We start from the raw sequence: 15,296 nt of genomic DNA, 5'->3' as shown, positions 1-15,296 counted from the left end.
ATTTACCAGCTTTTTTTCTCATGGTTTTAAAAAAGTTCACCGTTAACTTGAAGCTCTTGTTTATCGATCTACTGTCATTTACAAAATTAAGAACGAATCTCAATTCCTTTCAGCTGGACCTTATACAGATTCATTACTGAAAACGCATTAAGCCTTCAAGGTTTGGTATCGACGTTCGAAACCATACAACAAGACCGACACGAAACACCGGGCACAATACTAAGAATACGTTGACCCAGTGTTCACTCTCAGCAATCGAGCATAATACGCGAACTGTGAACTGCACAATGGATCAGAATGGCGTTGACCAGATTGTGGGTTCTTTACAGGTAATTTACAACCCACGGTCCACTAACGAGCATCGCCACAAAGCTCAGGAGTTTTTAGAAAGCATTAAACAGATCCCCGAGTCGCCATACTGGGGCTACCTGCTGGCACTCCCAGACAATAAGTACGACTTCATTGTAAGACACTTTGGTCTGAGCTTGCTCTCGAATGCCATCAAAAAAGACTTTTCTCAATGGGACCTAGAAAAACAGGAAGCGGTCAGAAACTGGGTCATCGAACTGGCCATGAAGGTGGCGCCGACGGATCCTCACTACATGAAAGAAAAAATAGCGTTTCTGTGGGTCGAGATTGCCAAAAGGTGTTGGGGACTCTGTCTCTCAAAGGAAGAGGAAGAAATCGCGCTCAAAGATAAATCATATACAGACCATGAAAAGCTTCAAAGTTGGGCCTCCATGGACGCGAACCTGCTCAGGTTATGGGAGCACTCACTAATCACAAGAGAGCTCTCTCTGATTATATTTCGTGCGCTCTTTGAGGATGTCTACCTCCTTGATGATCCGGTGGTGTCACAGAGAAACAACGTACTCTCATCTTTGTGTCCAGAAGTGGTTACATCAGAGGAGATACTGCTACTCAAATACGAGCCAAACGAGTCTCTCCGGATCTTTGCTGCTTCGAGTCAAGGTTGGCTCCTTAGATGGTGCGCTCTTTTAGAGGAGTGTATTGATTACATGCTTAGCCATCCTCGATCGGACTCTGATGAAAACTACCGAAACTTTTCCAACCTGACAGTCAAGATATTACAGGTTTTCAAGACAAGCTTGTACTGGATCTTACCAATTGCATTCCGTGCGGCCGGTGTGCTTGAGAAGCTTAGCCGGTTGCTTGCAATTGATGACGTCGAAATAAAAACGCTTACTGTTGACTGCTTGCAAGTCTTATTCACAAGAGTATACTCCGAGGAGTCCGATTTCAACGAGATAATTGGGTCGATTTTCCAGACTGAAGGATTGGCAATGCTGTTCAAGGTGTTTAAAAGTATACAGCTGGACCCTGACGACGTCGATGAACAGAATTATACACTGCTAAAGAAACTAGTGGAAATGATTGTGGGCCTCAGCGAATACTTCCAGCTGTCTGACAATAACCTCAAATTTAAGCTTCCTGAATCTGCTGATGTCTTGAACTATTTTAAACTAGTTTTGGAAACCACAAAGCATCCCTCTCTGGTGATATCAGGTTTATCTCTACAGTTTTGGTGTTCAATGCTAAGAATAGATGAATTGAGCGACAAGCCAGATTTCGAACAAATAATGCCAGAACTCCTGGAGGTGACAGCCAGCAGACTGATCAACTACGCTGATTACGATGATGAGTGTGTTGAGAGAAAGATGTTGAGCATCGATTTTGAGAGTCAACCTGAGGCCACTACTTTTTTGAACAATTACAAAAAATTGAGTGACGACATTGTCCGGATTATCATATGCAAGAAGCCTGACGATGGGCTGCAGTGGCTCGCAAACAGACTGAACAAATTTTACTCATCTCCAGTGGGTATAAAATCGCTGAATGATCCAAAACTGGTTTACAAAGGCAAAAACTCTGAGCCCTTCATTTTTGGATATGCCCAGTTTGTCACCATTGAGGCTTGCGTGCGAGGAATCTCGAGGTGGCTTATATGGTGTCAGGACGACGACATGGAAACGAAAAAAGTTTATCTAATCAATCAAGTGGACGATCTCTGTAAAATGCTGCTCAGCATGACAGTGAAAGACCCAATGCTGCTAAGAAAACAGATTCAGACTTTGGTACAGTTCACGCCCCTCTTGAAAGATGTTTCAGGAACAATGTTCAAGGTTTTAGAGAAAGTCATGGAGTCTTGCACATTTGACTATCCTCCTGATGCTGGGGATGACGAACGAGAACTTATTCGTGATTTAAGGACAAGCGGCGGTACAGAGCTCAACAGGCTTGCGTATTTGATGCCTGAATCTCTGAAGGATATTCTCCCCGAGCTGGAGTCTGCCATTGCCGCGATTTTGAGTTCCAAGAAGCTTAGCGACCACGAAGCTGTGGCGTTCAAGTCTTTCCTCCTGGTGGTCTCACAGAGATCGTCCATTGACAACAAGGCACAGAGATTTGCCAATATAGTCGATCCAGAGCTTGTTGCGTGGTCCAATCCTGCGACTGAGAAAGGACTACTAGAGCTCCACTGGTTCATGGAGAGACTAGGTATTGTCAGAATTGCAGATTATTTCCAATCGAGAGGAATCATTGCAGACACAAACCTCCTGGAAGCGCAAATGGACGAGAGAGGACGAGCGCTGAAGAGCGAACTAAAGGATCATTGGTCGTCTGTTTTCCCAATTCGTGCGACAAGAATTTTTATTCAGTACAGTATCGAAAAGTTAGACCATCAGTCTGAAACTTACCAAGATTTGTTAAAGCTTTGGAAGCCAAGAATCAAGCCAATCTTGCCACACATTTTGCAGCTCATCTACCAGATCCAGGCATACCATAATCCTGCTAACTGGTCTGGCCTGCCGTCCGAGGTGCAATCCTTCGTTAAGTACAGCTGCATGGAGAGATTCTGGCAGCAAGGTGTGTCGATTCAATCAAAAGAATCGTTCATGGACGAGAGCGTCAAGGCTATGCACACACTAAGGGATTTTGCGGATAGCGTTGGGCACATCGTGAGGTATACGAGAGAATACGCCTATCTGACCATCAGCTCGATATCAGAGCTCGAGGAAACATTATACGAGATTCCAGACTGTGCCAATCTGTTGTGGAAAGCCCTCACCGGCGAGTCGGTGGGCATCACTCTTCATTCGTGGAGGCACATGATCAATCTTGTGATTCGCAACGTGATAAAGAACTGTCCCATCTCCTACCTGGACTCCTTCATGGTCCAGCTGTTGCCTCAGGTACTGAATACAATTGACTCGTTGCTTGTTTCCAAATGGGACGTTGTGTACCAGAAGGGACTGCAACTCGAAGGCAACGAGAGCGACGAGCAACTCAGCGAGGAGATGATGGAGGAACATATGCTCAGACAGCTCACGGCCGTTATCGACAGGATGCTCATTGATCTCGTTGGCCAACAAGCGCCGACAAGCTTGGTTGAAAGACAATTGAAGACCAGGGAGATTATTTTCAGGGATTTGAACTTGCTTGCACCTCTGTTGAATCTGCTGTGCCACATTATCAGCTTCAAGGACACAAGGTGCTCTTTTAATGCCATTTTGATAGTCAAACACATGATTCAAGATCTTGTTGCCCTGAATAACGACGACGTGGACAAGTATCTGTCGGAGCACGTGATTGAGACGCTCTTGTCTGTGCTCGTTGATAAGTTTTACGCCGACGCACACCCGGAGGCTGCCTACACCTTGACACTGCTTTACATGGGTTTGAGGTTTAAGTCATCATATCCCGCAATGATTCTCCAGAAGTGCCTCAATTTAAGCAACAAGGAAATGGCCGACTTTGAGCTGCTTCTGATGAATTGCAAGAAGCTCAGGGAAAGAAGAAACTGTTTACTCCAGCTGGTCGAGAATGCAAGCGATCAGGGAAACAACGACGAAGAACAGAAATTGAGAGATCGCAAAAAGCAGGTAGAGACGGCTCAGCAACGAAGAAGCAAGAAAGGAGTCGCAGAGGACGTTATGGACGATCCTCTCACAGAGAAGACACTAAACAACATGTTTGCAGAGGAAGTAGAGTAATTGAAGCGATATATACCTTGTTAACTTACTGTTCGTGCGAAGCCTTCCATATGTCGTTCAGGGTGTACACGGCATTTCTCTCGAGCTCTTCGTTCCAGTTGGGGTATATTTTTTTTAGGAAATCGATAAAACTATCTTGGTCTAGTTCTGCCATTGTGCGACGTCCTATTGAGTAGATGATCATGTTGTCGTCGGAGCTTCTGCTGGCGGAAGTGATGCGTCGCTGGGTTTTTGAGTTTGTCTGTGTCACGTCGAGCTGATTCAGATACTCCTGTTTGACCATGAGAAGCAAGAAATCCGGTATCGTTGTGCCGAGCAGCTCCACGGGCTTTGTTTCGCTGAAGTTAAGTTGGAATTTAGTTTGCAAGATGTTGAGGAGGTCTTGCTTGTTGACATTATTTTCGTTGAGCAGAATGATGGCTATTATCAGCATCTTGAATCCCTGAGCTATCAAGTCAGACACTGGCTTGGGCAGATTGGCCCCTATTTTGTAAAGAGCAGAGGAATTGGAGGACGGTTCCTTGAGATCCGACAACGAGGCAATTGGGCGTGATTGTGTCTGGAAGTACGTGTAGATCTCGTCCTTTAGCGGCAACGGAAGCTTGCTCACCAGCATATAATCGTCGGAGGACGCATTCTTTGTGTCTTGTCTGGGTGGAAATTCCACAAGCCCCATCCCAAAAACACGCTCCAGCGTCTCCCTGATGTTGGGCAGAAGGTCTTTCTTGAATTGTATACCGTGCCCTTTTTCTCCCTCAACCTCCATTATTTTTGCTATCAGACCCTTATTCAGAACCTGGTATTTGCTTTCTATTGATAGTAGGGAACGAACAAATGCCTTAGTTAGCTTCTGGATGCGTTGTTGCTTCACAGAAGCCTTGGACGAAGTAACGGAACGGTTTTGAGGACCAGTCTCGTCAGAGCCATCGCTCGAGACGGGCTCGTCCGACTCATTGGAGTGCGACGACTGGACCCGTCTTGACTTGCGCGCAGGTTCCACGTAGTTGTCGTCCTCTTCGTACGCGTCGAAACTGTTCCTTCTCCTGGCCATGCCTATCGATCAGAGATAAACTTTTTCGGGTCGATCGTCCTTCTCAGTTATCATTGTTAGTGTTTCATGTCTAGTATCGCTGACCCCTACGGCGGGCCCAATGAGCACCACCAGTCCAGACGGACGCGAAGGATTGTGTCGCTGGTGTTTTCGTGCCTCGTTGCCATGGCTTCGGGTACCCCTTACCTCTTCGGCATCTACTCCCCCCAGGTGATGTCCAGGTGCCATTTCACCGCGGAGGATGCCAGCTTTCTGACGTTCGGCTCCACGTTGGGTTCCTCGATTGGCGGCCTGGCCGCTGGGCTGCTGATAGACAAGTTTGGGCCCAAATTTGCTATCCTTTTGGGGGCCATACTGGAGTCCGGTGCATTTGTGATTCTGTACCTGACTTACAAATTCCAGCTCCACTATCTTTGGCTCCTGGTGATCGCCATGGTGAATGTTGGCTTCGGCTCGGTGCTCCCTTATTTTGCAACGCTGAAGGTAGCCACAGTCAATTTCCCCAAGCACAAGGGCATGGCGAACGCTTGTCCCGTCTCAGCGTACGGTCTGGCTGCCCTGATGTACGCTTCCATATCCACGGTATTCTACGCAGGCAACACGCAGGGCCTTCTCAAGTTCATTGCGATATTCTCCGGCGTGGTCATTGGCGTGGGACTCTTCTTTATAGACATCTACGAGCCGGACGAAAGCGCTCGGGACGCCGAAGACGAGCCGTCCGGAATCAAGTACCTGCTCAAGGGCCATCGCGGCTCGTTTGCACAGTTGAATTTGATGCGACGGAGCTCTAACTCATCATTGTTCTCGTCGACCTCGGAGATCTCCTCGCTGTCTGTGTCCACAACGTCTTCTGGGGCCTCTACCATCACTAATAAGCCGATATCGATCGCCAGTGTGCAAAATAAGTCTCCATACTCGTCGCGGCCAAGCAGCTACTCGCCGATATCATCTTCACCAGTGGATTTCAAAACACGACAGTCGCTGGCTCGTGCAAATTCCTACAGACTAGGCTCCTCATTGAGCAATTCGCCCAGAAACCCTGGATGGCTGGGAAACGCGTCTAAAAAAAATGTCAAGGAAGAGGCCGTGGTTGACGAAGACTCGCCTCTCAATCCCGGCAGCGATTCGTACAGTGCCTCAGTGCTGAGTCTGGCTCCAAGTCAGCAATCGGAAGCTCTCGAGACAACCCCTGCAGACGAGCTAGCAGAGGCTCTCAAACGGAAAAAAGCCACGCACCGCACTAGTAAGGAGCACATCCAGTGGCTCTTTAAGAACAGAACGTTTCTCTGCCATTACGTCCTGAACGCACTGTTCTGTGGTAGCGGCCAAGTGTACATTTACGGGGTTGGCTACGTTGTCAAGGCTCAGATGAATAAAAATCCCAACTTAACCGGCGATCAGATCTCGTCGTACCAGGCGCTCCAGGTTTCCATTATATCGCTGTGCAATTTCCTGGGTCGGATCCTTGGAGGCATTTTCAGCGACTATCTCCACAAGAACATGAATGCACAGAGACTTTGGGTGATTGTGATTTCCGTGGTCTGCGGGATCTTGGGAAACAGCACGCTGCTCCTGTTTGACAACGCTCGTTTCCTCTGCCTCAGCTCGACCTGCTTCGGTATCAGCTACGGTGCAATCTACGGGGCCATGCCTGCGATTGTAGCCGACAACTTCGGAGCCAGACATTTTGCCACCTCATGGTCTGTCATTGGAACGGGCTCTGTGGTGGCTTTCCTGTTGCTGAGTGACTATTTCGGCAAAAACTATGACAAACATAGCCAGTATCTAGAGGACGCAGATGGCAAGCTTGTGCGGATGTGTTTGAAGGGTAACCGCTGCTACGAGAACGTCTTTGGCATAAACCTTATCATTGGCTGTCTTTTGCTGGTGAGCTACTGCTCTATGATATACTGTGCGAGAAAGAAATAATATTCAGTTAATCTACTCCATACACCTAAAGATTTTATTTATGTTTAGACCCACACGGCACCGTCAGATATCGCTCAAGTCGATTCTCGCTTCCTTCAAGCGGATCCGGAAGACTGAAGAGGTTAATGAGCCGCTCAAGGAAATCCCGAGTTCTACTGGCTCGGGCGCATCTGTGGAACCGGTGGACTTCGAAGTCCTGGGCATGACTTCGAGCATGTTAAACATCAAACTGCCGAATGCTTCGATTATCAACCTCCGCTACAGCAACGCAAACCAGTCGGTGATAGCATTGAACGGCAAAGTCACGTCCTTGGCGGTGGAACTGGGAAAACTCGAAGGAGGCCTGATTTTTCAGCGATGCTTCAACACCTCTGGGCCAATGTCGATCTTGATGGCCAACAAGCTGCAAAACTCCAACTTTACGGTAGTCAATGTGTCAAAGGACACAATTTGGATAGTGGATAGAGACAGCTTAGTGGCTTGGACTGGGAACTACATTGATTTGACAGGAGAGAGAAAACTGGTGAAAGTGGTAGGATCCGGCAAGATCGTGCTGAGCTCACCAGGGCAAACACTTCAGATGACCCTCCAGGACGGAGAGACCGTGAGCGTGAACCCCTCGACCGTCGTTGCATACACGGGAGAGACCCCGGTCGGACCTCGAAGCATAGTCGACTTTGCTGTTCCGGGGATATCTTGGCTCACAAAAGTGTGTGGATCGTGGGCTTCATTTACATCGTACGTTCGCGACAAGTTCCAGATCCAAAAGCCGCAGATCAAGGTCCATCCATGGATAAGCAGTGCCTTCTCGCAGACAGCAGGTTTCGCTAGAAGAGTAGTAAACCGGCTGGTGACTGGCAATCCTGACTATATGATTGAATTTTCTGGCCCACGGACCGTGCTGATCAGCGATGGAGTCCACTTCAAGGACAAAATCATGACCAAGGAGCAAATAGAAAAATTGAAAAAAAACTAGACTAAATAGATTTTACTCACAATATCATGTCTCGAGTTATACCTCGACTGGCACGTTTGCGCACACGACCCTCACTTAGTGAGTACCACGAGGTTGAGACAAGACTTAGAAGCTCGCACTGGGAACTCTTCGACGACTCGATATCTGCCTATCCGGCAAAACAACTGTATGCCACTTTGCAATCAATAATCGATCCTACTACTCGATTTATGAGTACCAACATGGAAAGCCTGAACAAGCGCTTTTGCAAAGGGAAGACGGTTCCATACGGATACTCCATGATCTACTGTAACCCCGTCTCTGGAGAGAACGAGCTAGGATTCGACGGTTTCGACAACTACCATGCTCCGTGCACTGCAGATAAAGACTTCTTTCATAGGCGGATGTGGGTTGCAGGCGGTTTTCAATTCAATCCAGAAAGGCCCCTGAAGTTTGGAGATGAAGTTAGTTTTACCGAGACCGTGGATAAAATGAGACAGTACAAGAGACTAGAGCAAATCGGAGTGGACTACAAACGCGAGTACAAAGTGGACAATGTGTGGTCAGTTATTGAGACCAGGAAACTTTACTACATACAGAAGACCTACACAGAGGAAAGATATCACCTTGTTGAGGATTCCGAGCCGGATCACACCGCCGTAATCGTTCCCTCTACAGTGTCCATCTTCCGCTCCAGTGCATTAATGTTTAATTCTCATCTAGTTCATTACAACCCAATTTATGGCTCTCGATACGAGGACTATCCTTCAATAATTGTTTCGGGACCATTGCTGGTTCAGTTGATGCTCCATTTTTGGCAGCAGCACAATCCAGATGCCATAGCACTGTCACTAAAGTACAAAATCATCAACCCATCATTTGCCAATGAGAGAATTGACCTGTGCATTGGAAAAACGTCCAAACACAGACACAGGCTCTGGGCAAACAGCAGAGATGGTGATCTCTGTTTTGTGGCCGATCTAATTATTGCATAAGCTTATTCAAAGCTATTTCGCGGTCTCTCCATCTCTGCCATTTACGCGGACTCTTTCTGTCTAAGTCGCAAAGCAGTGCTTTTGAGGAATCCAAATCTATAAAAATGGTGACGTCGCGCAACGTCATGGTTTCACAAAGTTGATCGTCAACATCCACCTCGCTTGTCAGAGATATTAGTTTCTGATGAACATTTGGATAACGAGCCTGCATCGAAGCAAGGGTCTGAAACAAGAGGATGTTTGCTTGAATCGCGTCCTCAATTGACAAAGACGGATACCCCCTGTCCTGAGCCTCGCGTTCGACCGCTTCACACCATTTACGTATCCCGTCTTTGCTTAAAAGTTGTAACGAACATGCAATGAAATTTTCGCCTTTAGAGATTAAATGTGCACAGTTTCGACATATCCGACCAGAACCAGGTTCCAGCCATTTTGGCTTCAATTCGAGAAGTCGGCGAGCCCCCAAGTTGAGAATGATGTGCTTATTAAGAGTGATATGTCGCCAATCGGACTCCTTGAAAACGTTCTCCATGAGCAGACCATTTGTATCCGGCTCAAGTTTCAGGTCATCTCTTTCGAGTTTTTGGATCGCCCCTGGCTTCAGCTCAACGAGTCTTGTAGGAACAATCCATCTTTCAAGCGCAGAGAATTGATGCATGTACTCATATATTTCTTGTGTTGTGTATTCCTGGCCAGCCAGTCGAAGCCTGAGGACCGTACCCGCAAGTTCGGGGTCCTTTCCTTCAAATCGAAACACCGCGTTAGCAGCTCCTCTACGAAAGAAGGAAAAAGAATCAAGCTCCATACTTTACATTCATTAGTTATTACACACAGCCTGAAAAATAAATTGATCTATTGCAGAGATATTATATCTTTGTACACCTCGACGTATGAGTTTTTGCCCAATTTTTGCATGATCTGCTTTTTCCTGTCGTTGTTGAATCCAATAAACCGATGAAACATATTGAGCTCAATAAACGGTCTTTTGATGGAGGCCATCAGCTCTGTCAGACCTCCAATCGCGTTGGATTTGGGATTCAGACCTAGCCAATGCAGCTCCTTATCATACAGATAATTCTGAATAGAATACAGCCTTCTGTATTGATACTCGTTGACCGGCATAACCTTGTAGAACGAGCCGTCAATATTGCTAGCAATGATCTCATAGCCCAAATCGTCATCGTGATTCAACGTGCCCACCATTGAAAATAAGGACCTATCTCTTGCGACCGAGATCATCTTTGTCGTAAGCGCGTTGGAACGTAGCAGCGACCGGCGCAAAAGCTTTAGACCTTTCATGGAATTTCCATCGTAAGGGTCGTATTGTAGTAAATGGAGCACAGAATCCTCGTCTGCCACCAAAATATGCAGGTTTCCATCGTGCACCAAAAAGTCTGCAGCTCGCAGTTCAACATCCTGCTCGTCCTTTCCAAAATGCAACATTCTGTACGGGGTAGCATCAAAGCCATAAAGCGAAACACTCTGGAATGTGTCTCCTATGAGAACTAGGTTCTTAAAAGTCTTGACCTCCTTCGAATATATGGACGTGTCGGTAAAGGCAACGGGAGCCACATTGTCGTCCTTCTGCAAAGTACGGACAAGCATTCTTTGCCCTTGGACAATCGCAAAACGGCCGCTCACGTCGCAAATGGAGAGAACAGGACCTCTTGCCGTCTCCGATGTGATCATCTTCAATCTATTCTTTGCCTCTGGTCTTCCAGGCTCCGGAACAATATCGATCACCTCGTATATCTTCCAAGATCCATGTGTAGCAAGATCCTCGTTTCTGCATCTTGCTGTTCCGATCAAGACCACAGTTTTGGTGGCAATGGTCTCGGACACCTTCAGTTCGATCACCTCAATCGATGTCACATATTCATTATCCTCAAGTTCAATGGTATCGATGATTGTCCAATTGGCAGGTGAAACCAGGTGAACAGTGCCCTTCAGAGACGTCGACTTCAGCTTTCTGTCATCACGCAGCCCTGGAAGCGGCTCTCCGTCCTCATCGACGGCGTTGTATCGACCTTCCTCCAAAGTGGAGATGATATAAGTATTTGAAAGGGAGTGGTATTTAACCTTATTGATCGTCTTGTCCCCAATCCTATACTTGGCTATCGGCAACCTGTTCGAATATGTGTAACTGCTATCTAATTGGCATATACGACATGCTTTCGTTTCGTCGATCGAGATCACACCGTTCGGACATCTATCAGTGTTGTATTCGGCGAAATAAAGCGAGGATCTTTTCGTGAATTGTAACATCCGCGGAATACTGTTGTGCTCTTTGAGTATCACAAACGCGCTTGCTCCAGTTACTAAAACGACTTTGTACCCTTGGAAGTTGTCCACGCTGATGAGGTATCTTTCAATCTTCGTCGCGTGAGCATAAGAGTTGTCTGGAGCACCAACAATCGGAAACTGACACATCTCGTTGATCTTCATCAGCTTGTATGTTCTTTCTATAGGATCGAAGAATGTTTCGTAGATGAGGACCTCCCCCCCAAAAGTTAGCGCAACGAGGTAATCCTTAGAGCTGGAGCTGTTGCCGAGTTTCGTAAACATGATTTGCTTGATAATGGGATCCACATCTGCCTCGTAATTGACATCCATAGGATTTAGAGTCAAAAGCTCTGGAAACTTGTGAATATCCGTGAACTCGAACACTTTCTCCTTGTGGTCCTTCTGGAATACCAGTAATCGGTTATCCGCTGTCACAAGCCAGAAAAGGATTTCGCCCTTGCTATTCTCTGTTCCGCTCACAGGCGCACCTTCAGAGTCTCTTTTGACAGCACCACTACCCATATGGTTCAGCAAAGAGGACTCACATATCCACCCATTGGTGAAAATCAAGTAGTTCAGCAGTGCCGGTAGATCAAGCTTTTCAAGCTTGTCGCCTTTGAACTCTAGAATATCCAGCTCACCGCTCTTCATAGTCACAACAATGTAATTGCCGTAGATGAAAGTGGAATTGATCTCAAAGTCATATTCTAGGGCAACGACCTCTTGGAACTTGAACGTGAAAACAGTCACTTTGTAGGGCGTCACCTGAACAATCCGGTTCTCAGCATCCGTGGTGATCGTACCAAACTGAAGAGTGTACTGTTTATTGTTGAAATCCTTGGAATAAAGATTCTTGTAATTTTTATTCACTTGGAACACTTCTGTCTTGAAATTCGTGAAATCGGTTGTGATCAGATATCTAGTGAAGCCGCTCTTGTTCGCCAAAGTCCACACCTTGTCGACATTGGAGAACTTCAATGTCGACTTCACAATGGGCTTGATGGTTGGAGAATAAACACATGCACAGCTGTTCCGACCCACTCCACAAGCGCCGACAAGAACATCTTCATTATAATTCGGGTTTGGGAGCCCCATGATTTTCTGCTCGATAGAGACTCTACCTAGAGTAAAGTCGACCAGAGGCCCACAGTTGAGTATACTATCCATTATTTTGAATTGCGAGTTGGTCAGGGAGCTCTTGTGGCCTTTTTGATCTTCCTCATCGTAGAGCCAGTCGTCCTCATCCTTCGTCTCTTTTTTGCCACCATTTTGGGCTTTAGTTTCCTGAGGAAGCACGCCACCCTTACTGCTAATCCTGATCAATGAAGAGTCGCCTCCTTGACAACAAACAAAAAAGAGGTCTAATGAGGGAACGCTGGTGATCATGATTGGATGATTAACAATTACACCTTTGTAGTTTGCAGTGTCAACTTTCTGGAGACCAGTGATCGTGGAGTTGCCACCAATCTTTTCAAAATTCAGCTCATAAAACTCTCCAGACTCAGTTATTATCAAAACCTGATCCTTTTTCACGAGTCCAACACGGGAATTTTCTAGCATCAAATCAAGCGATGACTGATCTTTGAGCTTCAAATTTGAGATGTCTGTGAAATACTCGTTTGTATAAACACCTCTGACGGACCCTAGGGAATTAACATGAATGATCTCGTTCGACCCTACCAGTAGAAATCCGTTCGTGGGACTTTCTAGCGGATATATATAGTCAATGTCGTAAGGAAGGCTAGTAAGCTCCATGATGGTGGAGGCTTTTTTATTTTCGAGATCCAAAGACAGAACGATTACTTTCAGCGTATCTTTGGCCTTGGGGAGGTGTCCAGCCCATGTCATTGTCTCTGGTGCATACAAAATAGCCATTGTGGGATCCCTATAGGAATGCAAAAACTGATAATCCACAATGTTCTTGATATCTGGATATAGAGAAGAGGCATTCAAGATAAAGCTCTCCGTAAAAAGCTTCTTTCTTTTTTTCGCGTCCTTAGCTTCTTCTGCATCATCTTTCAGTTCTTCTTCCTCCAGGTACTCTTTATAGAATGGAAGAAAAGTGAACAGCTCGTTCAGTCGTAAACATGTGCATAATGAGTTAGGGTCACTTCTATGTTGAATACTAGTTTTCTCGAGTTTTTCCACCGTTAATGCATCCAGCGCTGTATCATAGTAGTGTAAACTGACTGTAGAGATGGCATGCAACTGGGGATCCCATTTGATAACAGATAATTTTGCAAATTTCGTGGAAACAATTAGGTAGTCCAGCAACTCGTTCTCGTTGGACCTGAACTTGTCTATATTGATTATCTGTCCGTTCAATCTGTACTCTCCAATAAGCAGGAGCTTATATCTAAGCTCCTGTATCAAATTGGTCATCAGTGTGTCTCCCAAGAACGACTCAGATTCACCAAGCATCTGGTTTATTTCGCTGTCTCCTTCGTCGTCGTCGCCGTCCTGCAATTCGAGTTCAACGATTTCAAAAATCTGAAGCATGTTGCCTTTGGACACAACCAAATTGTGGCTTTTGGGAGATACAAAGTTGCAATAAGTCGAGCCCAAGCATGTTGTGGGGTCGACGAATTGGTGAAAAGTATTCATATTTCAGTTAAAAAATAAAATAAAATTCTGAACAAATCTATATTTATGCGGTAGCATTTTTCTTAATTGGCTCTCTCGGTTTTCCAGCCGTATGTTGTAGCAAGCCTCTTTGCCAAATGCTCACCAGCAGTTAAGGAAACTCCGTGCTTGGCAAGATAGTGAGCAGCCCCACGTCCAGAGATAGAAGAGACTTTCTCGGAAGGAACTGGCTCCAATAGGGTATCGTCAGCAGGATGGACGAAAAGGACAATAGAATATCGTGGCTTCCCTTCCAGCAATAACTTGCGAGGAAACCTAACTCTGTGCACCGTGCTTTTCAGGAGGCCATTCGTCCAGTAGCACAGCTGATCTGCAATGTTAACGATCAATGGAGGAGCCTCGCCGAGCTTTTGATATTTTGGAGAGGCTGGGACAAATGGAACCGCTTCCCACTTCCGGCTCAAGGGCGACAGGATTTCGAGGCCGTCCTCGTCCTGTCTCTGCAACAGCAATGTGACACATCCGTAGTCCGTATGGGCTCCTGCAACATTGATTTCCCCACAAGACTCAAGGTCTTTTTCGGTCATTCCCGTCTTCACGGGAGATGGATAGTGTAAGAACCTAAAGGTGGTGCCGCTAGGCCTGGTGGGATCATGACGACTGGTAAACCAATCGACACCACCTTCGGTCTCATCAATCTTGAGCCCCATGGCCATTAAGCGCAGCATACTAAAGAGAGATTCGCGGAGTTTATTCAAGGTTGTTTGGATGATCTTTTTGTTTTCTGGGTCTCTGAAAATCGCGGGAATCTCGTCACTGGTAAGTTCACCATTACTCATATCAACCTTCGCAAAATTGAACGCCTCTTTGGGATCACCAATAGGTTTTCCCAAATCGTCCTCTTCGAGATTCTCAACACCGATTCCAGTGTATCCATGGTTGGACTCGTCGATCTTATATTTTTGTTTCTCCTCGAATGGAAGTTGGAAAAAATCTCTAGATAAGCCAAAAAGCTGATCAACTTGTTCTTGGGTGAGCCCGTGCCCTTCAACCATCAGGAAACCCTGTGTAGAGGCAGCATGGATAAGTTTGTCAGCAGTTTGTTGGTTGATATCACTGATATCCACTATTTCCAGAGGATTCTCAACAGTAGTCATGGTGACAGGTTATAATATTAAAGGTCGAGATAATTAATTTTTTTTCGCTGATAATCAAACGATTTCTTACAGGTCAAATATTTTTATAGAAGAAATTAAAATGAACAGAGACTTATACATTGGATATATACGTCACCTAGGGTCAAATTCGCAGCAGCTTTATTTCTTAGCAGCCTTTTGAGCAGCCTTGGTGACCTTTCCGGCACCAGCAGCGGTCTTCTCAACAGATTTAATGACACCGACAGCAACGGTTTGTCTCATATCTCTGACGGCAAATCTTCCCAATGGTGGGTACTCAGTGAAGGTCTCAACACACATTGGCTTAGA

At 46.1% G+C, this 15,296-nt stretch overlaps 9 protein-coding genes across 9 annotated transcripts; 4 read left to right on the top strand and 5 right to left on the bottom strand.

Annotated features, from left to right (window-relative positions):
- Window positions 1-287: 287 nt before the first annotated feature.
- On the top strand, window positions 288-4,016 carry KL911_004755 (uncharacterized protein; the record flags this gene model as incomplete). The annotated part of the gene is made up of 1 exon (XM_043200081.1): window positions 288-4,016. The coding sequence occupies one exon, from the start codon at window positions 288-290 to the stop codon at window positions 4,014-4,016; it is 3,729 nt and encodes a 1,242-aa protein (XP_043052375.1).
- A 25-nt stretch (window positions 4,017-4,041) lies between these two features.
- KL911_004754 (uncharacterized protein) lies at window positions 4,042-5,067 on the bottom strand (the record flags this gene model as incomplete). The annotated part of the gene is made up of 1 exon (XM_043200080.1): window positions 4,042-5,067. One exon carries the CDS (start codon window positions 5,065-5,067, stop codon window positions 4,042-4,044), a length of 1,026 nt encoding a protein of 341 aa, XP_043052374.1.
- Window positions 5,068-5,133: 66 nt separating this feature from the next.
- Window positions 5,134-6,996, top strand: KL911_004753 (uncharacterized protein; the record flags this gene model as incomplete). The annotated part of the gene is made up of 1 exon (XM_043200079.1): window positions 5,134-6,996. One exon carries the CDS (start codon window positions 5,134-5,136, stop codon window positions 6,994-6,996), a length of 1,863 nt encoding a protein of 620 aa, XP_043052373.1.
- A 40-nt stretch (window positions 6,997-7,036) lies between these two features.
- KL911_004752 (uncharacterized protein) lies at window positions 7,037-7,972 on the top strand (the record flags this gene model as incomplete). The annotated part of the gene is made up of 1 exon (XM_043200078.1): window positions 7,037-7,972. The coding sequence occupies one exon, from the start codon at window positions 7,037-7,039 to the stop codon at window positions 7,970-7,972; it is 936 nt and encodes a 311-aa protein (XP_043052372.1).
- Window positions 7,973-7,998: 26 nt separating this feature from the next.
- Window positions 7,999-8,946, top strand: KL911_004751 (uncharacterized protein; the record flags this gene model as incomplete). The annotated part of the gene is made up of 1 exon (XM_043200077.1): window positions 7,999-8,946. The coding sequence occupies one exon, from the start codon at window positions 7,999-8,001 to the stop codon at window positions 8,944-8,946; it is 948 nt and encodes a 315-aa protein (XP_043052371.1).
- Window positions 8,947-8,987: 41 nt separating this feature from the next.
- On the bottom strand, window positions 8,988-9,604 carry KL911_004750 (uncharacterized protein; the record flags this gene model as incomplete). The annotated part of the gene is made up of 2 exons (XM_043200076.1): window positions 8,988-9,006; window positions 9,069-9,604. 2 exons carry the CDS (start codon window positions 9,602-9,604, stop codon window positions 8,988-8,990), a joined length of 555 nt encoding a protein of 184 aa, XP_043052370.1.
- Window positions 9,605-9,798: 194 nt separating this feature from the next.
- Window positions 9,799-13,833, bottom strand: KL911_004749 (uncharacterized protein; the record flags this gene model as incomplete). Its single annotated transcript, XM_043200074.1, has 1 exon — window positions 9,799-13,833. One exon carries the CDS (start codon window positions 13,831-13,833, stop codon window positions 9,799-9,801), a length of 4,035 nt encoding a protein of 1,344 aa, XP_043052369.1.
- A 62-nt stretch (window positions 13,834-13,895) lies between these two features.
- Window positions 13,896-14,969, bottom strand: KL911_004748 (uncharacterized protein; the record flags this gene model as incomplete). The annotated part of the gene is made up of 1 exon (XM_043200073.1): window positions 13,896-14,969. One exon carries the CDS (start codon window positions 14,967-14,969, stop codon window positions 13,896-13,898), a length of 1,074 nt encoding a protein of 357 aa, XP_043052368.1.
- Window positions 14,970-15,128: 159 nt separating this feature from the next.
- On the bottom strand, window positions 15,129-15,296 carry KL911_004747 (uncharacterized protein; the record flags this gene model as incomplete). Its single annotated transcript, XM_043200072.1, has 1 exon — window positions 15,129-15,296. A coding segment is annotated over one exon (168 nt), but the record flags the coding sequence as incomplete, so codon positions are not given.

The sequence above is a fragment of the Ogataea haglerorum genome (genome assembly GCF_019207285.1).
Source record: "Ogataea haglerorum isolate 81-453-3 chromosome Unknown 81-453-3_NODE_16_length_219348_cov_95.707317, whole genome shotgun sequence".
In the NCBI taxonomy this organism is placed as follows: domain Eukaryota; kingdom Fungi; phylum Ascomycota; class Pichiomycetes; order Pichiales; family Pichiaceae; genus Ogataea; species Ogataea haglerorum.
This window is presented reverse-complemented; position numbering and strand designations above follow the sequence as displayed.